General features: G+C 45.3%; 1 protein-coding gene across 1 annotated transcript in view; it reads right to left on the minus strand.

The window, feature by feature from the left end:
- Nucleotides 1-6,453, minus strand: part of LOC114883925 (zinc finger protein 160-like) — a 20,292-nt gene extending 13,839 nt beyond the window's left edge. The window contains exons 1-3 of the mRNA XM_029202265.1: nucleotides 6,287-6,453; nucleotides 4,301-4,398; nucleotides 611-737 (exon numbers count right to left, since the gene is read on the minus strand). Of these exons, the coding sequence (XP_029058098.1) occupies nucleotides 611-737; nucleotides 4,301-4,315 (142 nt within the window). The 5' untranslated portion in view covers nucleotides 4,316-4,398; nucleotides 6,287-6,453. The remainder of the gene's footprint in view (nucleotides 1-610; nucleotides 738-4,300; nucleotides 4,399-6,286) is intronic.
- Nucleotides 6,454-8,162: the final 1,709 nt, after the last annotated feature.

Here is an 8,162-nt window from a genome sequence, read left to right on the forward strand (position 1 = left end):
GGGGGTGGTGATGTTATGAATTAGGAGATTGGGATTGACATGTAGACACTGATGTGTATAAAATGGATGACTAATAAGAACCTGCTGTATAAAAAAATAAATAAAATTAAATTCAAAAAAAAAAGAAAACGCAGAAATGCAGCTCACTTACTACAACTCCTATCTCAAAAATATATGGGTAGGAAACATGAAAGTGGGTATGTCCAAAATTTCCGATGAACTTTGTAAATATGTAATTTCTAAAACATCTCCTAATGTATCATGAAGTGGGCAGATCATCTGAGGAAACTTAGGTTTAAACTGATGCCAGGACTTCCCTGGCGGTCTAGTGGTTAAGACACTGTGCTTCCAATGCAGGGTTGCAGGGTCGCGGGTTTGAGGCCTGGTCGGGGAACTAAGATCACACATGCTGTGCTGTGCAGTGAGGCCATAAAGTAAATAACTAAATAAAAATTTAAACTCCTGATGCTGTATCCTGAAGGTTTTAGTATCTCGGTCAGCAGGCATTTTAGATCAGTCAAGAAAAACAGATGCTCCCAAGAGGCACAGAAGGGAAAATGCAAAGATACCCAAGGGCAGATAGCAACATCTAGAGGGAAATTATCCTCACCCACGGAGATCAGGTTCCTGTAGTTCTCCAACATCACATCCCTGTATAAGGCCCTCTGGGCAGGGTCCAGGCATTCCCACTCCTCCTCAGTGAATTCTATGGCCACATCCTTGAATGTTAACGGTCCCTGAAATGAAAACACATTTCACCAAGGGGCCCTGAGGAGAGTTCTCATTTTCACACCAAATGACAAGGGTAAGGATCAATTCAGTTGAAGTATGTATTCTGACAGATCTATGTAAAGGGATTCAGAGCAAATTGTACATCTCTAAGTTTTATTTCTTATGCTTTCTCATAAAATTATGATATTTTACAATTAATGTGGATTTTTCATATTTGTGAACAATACATGAAATATAATACATACAAATAAAATTCAGTAATTCATTGTCTATGCAGAAGCATTACACATTATGTTTTAAACACTAAGTGAGGGCTTCCCTGGTGGCGCAGTGGTTGAGAGTCCACCTGCCGATGCAGGGGACACAGGTTCATGCCCCGGTCCGGGAAGATCCCACATGCCGCAGAGCAGCTGGGCCCGTGAACCATGGCCGCTGAGCCTGCGCGTCTGGAGCCTGTGCTCCGCAACGGGAGAGGCCACAACATGGCCGCGTACCGCAAAAAAAAAAAAAAAAAAAAAACACTAAGTGATATTCAATATCTAGATGAGTTACGGGTATGAACTCTGAGTTCAGAAATGACAAAGGCCACAGTGGCTTTAAACAAAAGTCACAATGAGGGGTGTTGTCTCAGGACATATTTTTGCTTTTTTTTTTTTTATACTCATTTTTATTCATTTGAATATCAGAATTTTTGGCGAGATGAAAAAGTATCAACTCTACTAAGTGGTACTAACATGAAACAAACAGAATACTTTAAGGGCAATCTCAATAAAATAATTATATTCAAAAATATACATACCATTTTTCTCCATTTAAACATACATAAGCAGGCATTAACAAAAGCCATAAAATGTTTGTTTTTCCTACTAATAAAACATTGATGCAACATTATAAATTTTATTAGTATTATGCATAATTTCCACAGATTAAGAAACAAATTATCACAAAAATAAAGTTAACAATTCCTGGAGAATTAAAAGTCATGACAAATAAGAATATGGAAAAAATATATTGTAATTAAGCAAGAACACTTCACCAAATGATACAATAAGAAGAAAATAAGAAGGACACACTCAGGACTTCCCTGGTGGTCCAGTGGTTAAGACTCCATGCTTCCACTGCACCGGGCATGGGTTGGATCCGGGGTCGGGGAACTAAGATCCCACATGCCACGAGGTGCGGCCAAAAAAAATTTTTTTAATTAAAAAACAAAAGAAGAAGAAGGAAACAGTGCATTCTCTCTGAAGTTACAGTGGAGTGAAGGGCGCTGGCCAGGGCTCCTGCCTTTCATCACTGTACAGTGTGCCTGAGCAGGGACCACTAGAGGAAGTAACAGGAGGAAAATGGAGAACAAGAACAAGAAACACAGAGAGAGTGTGTCAGAGTTGGAACTGTTAACATTCACAAATATAAGGAAATGGAAAGGTGAAAAGTGAAAGGAAAAAAAAAATTCCATCCTAATGACAGCAGGGGTGACTGCATTATATCAGACAAAATAAAATAAGTACACAAACACAAGACAAAATACATTATATAACAGTAAAGGGGTAAAATTACCAAAAGCTAGAACAATTATAAATATGTATACATCTAACATCATTGCTCGCCCTAAAATGAAGCAAATCTTAACAGAAATAAAGAGAGAAATAGATAACACAATATTAGTATCAGATTTCAATATCCTGGGTTTACCTACACATGGAAACAAAAAGAAGATCAATAAGGAAACAGAGGACTTGAAAAACACTGCAGTACAACTGTACCTAACAGACATGTACAGAACACTCCACCCAACAACAGCAGCAGAAAACACAGCCTTCTCCAACATGCGTAAAACATTCTCCAGGACAGACAGTATCTTCTCTAAACACAAGGAAATAAAATTACAAATAGAAAGTGGAAGCAAAACAGGAAAATCTGCCAAATGTGGAAATTACACAGCTCATTCTTAAAGAAGCAATCACCAAAGAAGAAATCACAAGGAAAGTGTAAGAATACTTGAATGAAAACAAAGACTACGAACGAAAATTTCTAACAGACAGTGAAAGCGGTACTAAAGGGGAAGTCCACACTGCTAAATGATTACAACAAAAAGGAGAAAGATGCACATTCCACCCTACTGTTCAAGAAACTACTGAACGTCCCAGACAGAGCCATTGGACACCAAGAAAAAATTGAAAGTTATCCAAACTGAAAAAGAAGTAAAATTATCTTATTTTTAGGTGACAAGTTTTATATGTAGAAATCAAAAAGATTCCAAGAGAAAGCTACTACTCCAAAGAGCAACGTTAGAAAAGTTGCAGCATAAAAAATGAGCACGCAGAAATCAGTTGCATGGGCTTCCCTGGTGGCACAGTGCTTGAGAGTCCGCCTGCCGATGCAGGGGACACGGGTTCATGCCCCGGTCCGGGAAGATCCCACATGCCGCGGAGCGGCTAGGCCCGTGAGCCATGGCGGCTGAGCCTGCGCGTCCGGAGCCTGTGCTCCACAACGGGAGAGGCCACAACAGTGAGAGGCCCGCGTACCACAAAAAAAAAAAAAAAAAAACACTTCTGTGTGTAAAAGAATATAATACACAGAGTAAAAAGACAACTTCTGGGCTTCCCTGGTGGCGCAGTGGTTGAGAATCTGCCTGCTAATGCAGGGGACACGGGTTCGAGCCCTGGTCTGGGAGGATCCCACATGCCGCGGAGCAAGTAGGCCCGTGAGCCACAACTACTAAGCCTGCGCGTCTGGAGCCTGTGCTCCGCAACGAGAGGCCGCGATACTGAGAGGCACGCGTGCCGCAACAGTGAGAGGCACGCGCACCGCGATGAAGACTGGCCCCCGCTTGCCGCAACTAGAGAAAGCCCTCGCACAGAAACGAAGACCCAACACAGCAAAAATTAATTAATTAACTCCTACCCCCAACATCTTCTTTTAAAAAAAAAAAAAAAAGACAACTTCTGAGGAATGGAGTGATGAAAGTGACTTAAAGAATTTCCAACTGTCAGAAATTTAGGTTGATTTCACAGTTTAAATTCAATGAAGCAATAAAACACCCATTATCACTGAAGTTTGCTTCTGAATTTCCATTCCATTTCCTTCTCAATCATTAGGATTAGAACAAAGTGACTCAGTCATTTAGCTTCAATTGCCTTGGAAAATGTCAGAAAGAATTTCCACTTACTGGTCTATCTTTCAGATTTTACCCCACTATTGTGCATATTAATATGTGACTTCCATGTGCAGCTTCTTTATCCTGGTTTACAGAGAGCAGACAGTGCACCCTGATGGGGCCCTAAGCAATCCCTGCTGCCCAACAGCATTGACACCACGTCTCTAATCCATGGGTGTGAAGCCCTGCCCAGGACTACACCCAGTGGAGCCTCTTCACAAGTTCCAGGTCACTGGGTCATGGGGAGACGGGATCTAAGTGGAGATGCCGGGCCCTGAGGGAAGGACCTGGGTGGGTGTAAAATGTACAGGTGTCAGGCGGGATACTTCAGAGTCAGACAAGTTTACCAAGTCCAAATAAGGGCATCTGAGGAAGAACAGACAGAAAAATCAACTGAGAATATGACATTACCTGAGAAAGAGCCATTTCTGACTCCTTTTCTTTCCTCTCCTTCCTCTTCTGGGCTTCTTCCTCAGACAATGTGAGTCTTTAGAGGTCGATCTTCAAAGCTGGAAACAGGCTGCTTAATGCTTAGAATCAACACACCCCCTTCCTGAGTCACCACCACACACACAGGGAAGCCCTCAGCATGGGGAACAGACGGTCCTCTGCTGCCCACTGTCCCAGGAGGGACTCCGGACAGTAACTCCCACACAGAGACCAACCAGTGAGTTTTCCACCCTTTCTTCAGATCTCGCTCCCCTCCTGGTGAGGTCCTCACGTACCCAGCAGCAGCGGGCACCTCAGCTGGACCCGACGATCCCCTTCAGGTCACAGACCAGCCCTGATCCATCCCCACGCAGAGCAGAGCCCTCACCCTCAGCCCAGATCTCAGCCCTCAGGAATGGGGGGACTCAGAGTCCTGATGTTCAATGACGGATCCAGACTGCAATCATTTCGGGCACGTTAAGTACTACTGAGGCTGCACACCACACTGATGATAGGAAGGGAAATCTCTAGTCGGGGGTAGAAAACACCCATATGCAAAATGCCTCATCAATCTAATGTGACGTCTGGACTGAGCACCACTGACAGGAAGCAAGCCCAGCACACCTCCCACTTTCTTTTTCTTTTCCAGATTTATAGATATATAACCGATGAATAAAAATTCTGTACATATGAGGAATACACTGTGACTGCATCCAGTTTCCCCCCTTCTATCTGCACTACTGTGTGCTTCCATTTCATTCTGTCTGGGTCTCCCTATTTCTTTCTCTTTCTCTTCCCCTCCACTTTCCTGCTGTTCCTGCCCTCCTCCCTATTTCTTTTCTCACACCTGTCCTGCCCCACTCTGCAACCTGTTCCCCCTCTTGATGTTCTCTCTCTCCACCCTTCCTGATTGTCCTAAATCTCTATGTATTTCTGCCTCTTTCTTCCCTTTTCTGTGCTCCCTCTCTGCCCTCCAGGTTACACCCCTTCTATCCCTGTTACTCTCCCTTCCTCCCCACTCTCTGGCATGGCAAGTGGCTGTGCTTCCTTCCAGCTCTCCCTCTTCTGCTCTTCTTATCATCCCTTGTCCTCATACTCTCCCAGCACCATAATGCTACGAAGGCCATGGGTCCACATTTTATCCTCTCTCCGACTCTCTGTGTGAAGGGCCTCACCACTGTTAGCCGCCCGCTACCAGTGATCCAGAGCCCCTCTCTCTATGCTGCTCTATGTCAAACTCTGGACATCGAGCTTTTTATATACTTCTCTATTTCATTCACTTGCTCCTTTCAAGGCATAATCGCTTTTATTTTACAGTCTATTTACAAGTCGCTCAGCATCCTCTATGTTCCTATCGATGCTCCCTCATTCTTTTGCCTCAGTTGTTCTATTTCTCTCTCAGTCTCTCTGTCTCTGCTTCTCCTGGTCGCCTCGCCAACATATTTACAGGGATGGAGACTGAATAAGATGCCCGCCAACCGCAAGAGACCATTTTCCATCGGGTGGAATTTGAGATGATAGAACCATGGGTGTCACTAGGCTGGCCCAGGTCACCTCCCCGAACGCAGGGTGAGAGGAAGGGCTGACTACGAAAGGGAGGCCTGTGGAGCAGAAGGACAGACCCGAGGAGACGCGAGGGCAGAGGGGCTGGGAGGGAGGGAGTGGGTCTCAGGAGACGGGCGGGCTCCCCAGAATCCCAGGACCAGGAAGACACCTCTGCGGGGCGACCCGCCTGCCCTCCAGGGGCTGAGAGGGTGAGGCTGGGGGCTGGGGGGGTGTGTGTGTGTGCGGCGTGCATCCACCTCGCGTAACAGGACGTTACATGGAGGGGCGAGGGGGAGGGCGGAGGTACTAAAAGGTTTTAAACAGGAAAATGTCGCGAATGAAGGTGTCTACCTGGACCGAAGGCGGAAAAGCCAAGAGAACCGACCAGCCTCAGAACGAATTCAAACCCAAAGGAAAACATACCCGACCTGTATCGGCGACGTCTGGATTTACTTCGGGCGGAGGGCCGGGTGATGGGATTTTAGGTCTGAAGTGACTCCGAGACCCTGAGGATGGAGTAAGGGGGGACCACGTAGCACAGATTTACACTAGAAAAATTCACGCCCCGCAGAGCGATCGTCGCTCCGAGAGTTAAACTTCCGTTTCTGTAAGAAATTGCGCACGCGCAGACTTAGAGGCGGAACTTCCGGGAGCGCGGCCTGGGCGGAGCGCTACAGGTGAGAGGCTGCGGGAGGAGGGCCCTAACCCGCTCAGCCGGCGTCTGGAGGCGGGGCGGGTAACGGTACTTTCATGTACCATGAAAACGCTCGTCTTAAGTTCTTATCTGGAACAGGTTTAAGATAAAAGCTTTCAGTTGTGTCTGAAACTAAGATGTTTCCTCCTGACAAGTTGAAAACGATTTCAATAAAAAGCGTGAGAGCAGGTTTCTCTCACGTCCCGCTCCTGCGGCTCAAGCAATTCAGTGGTTGGGAACGTGGGTCTCCAAGTGGTAGCTGTGGGGCGCTTGTTCCATCCCGGAACGCTTCCTGCAATTAGAATTAATTTAGGCAGTTCAAGGAAAGAAGAGCTGGACTTGGCTCTATATTACAAACTAGAATGGAAGATACAAAACTTTCCCTGTGTAGAATGGCCCATTCATGCTGACACGCTACCGAACAGTTTTTCCTTTCTGTTTCTCATTCAGCCAGGTGGCCGAATGAGGCCGAATGACAACACGTGTCAGTTCCAGAGGCTCAGGGACAAATCCCGGAGTCTTGAGACTGGAGGACTAAGCCGTGTGATAATTTCCGTCACTAACCATTGCTTTAAAAAGAGCAATACACTGTAAAAATTTGTTGTAAATTGCATTGTTCATTTTTTTTCTTTTTTCCCCAAAGTGTTTTATTTGCCTCTTAAAACTTTTCCCCCCAGTTTTATTGAGATGTACTTGACATACATCACTGTATGAGTTTAAGGTGTACAGCATAATGTTCTGACTTTCATATGTTGAAATAGTTATCAGTAAGTTTAGTAAGCATCCATCATCCCATATAGGTACCATAAAAAGAGAAAGCCAAAAAAAAAAACGGAAAAATGTTTTTCTTTTTATGAGAATGTCGACTGGAAAAAATGCACAGCGCGAGAGGTGTGCGTTGTTTTATTTGGGGCAAAATGAGGACTATACCCCAGGAGACAGTCTCAGATAGCTCTGAGGAACTGGTCTGAAGAGGTAGGGGGAGAAAGTCACGATAACTGTTATTTTGGTGAAGGGGGATACATGCAATCAAGCACATTTTGCAGAATGTTGCTACCAGTCCTGTGGAGATTACTGCTAGTCATGAGGTGCAGATATCTCCATTAATGATTTAGTGCTTATCTAGATACGAGGAGATTCAACAATTTGGGCTCATAAAATCTTCTCCCGAAAATATCTAAATATCCCAAGGCCTGTTCTGACCGTTTTTACAGCGCACAGAGTGCTTCATTCCTGATCTCCACCCTAACATACTTTTAGGGTGTCTTGAAGGTCACCCACTGCACCAACTATTGATTTAAGCCTTGTAGAGTCAGATGGCAAGTTCCAAGTTTAGTTTGCAGCGCCCCCTCATGGCCATAAGTTCAAACCTGTTCGGGAGGCATTTCAGGACCATTTCATAGCATGGTGCTAGGAATGCTCATTCCTAGGTCGGGGAAGGATTTTTTTTTTTTTTTTTTTTTTTGTGGTACGCGGGCCTCTCACTGTTGTGGCCTCTCCCTTTGCGGAGCACAGGCTCCGGACGCGCAGGCTCAACGGCCATGGCTCACGCGCCCAGCCACTCCGCGGCATGTGGGATCTTCCCGGACCGGGGCACGAACCCGT

The sequence above is a fragment of the Monodon monoceros genome, unplaced genomic scaffold, assembly GCF_005190385.1.
Source record: "Monodon monoceros isolate NGI ecotype Baffin Bay Population unplaced genomic scaffold, NGI_Narwhal_1 Super_Scaffold_10, whole genome shotgun sequence".
Taxonomy (NCBI): Eukaryota; Metazoa; Chordata; class Mammalia; order Artiodactyla; family Monodontidae; genus Monodon; species Monodon monoceros.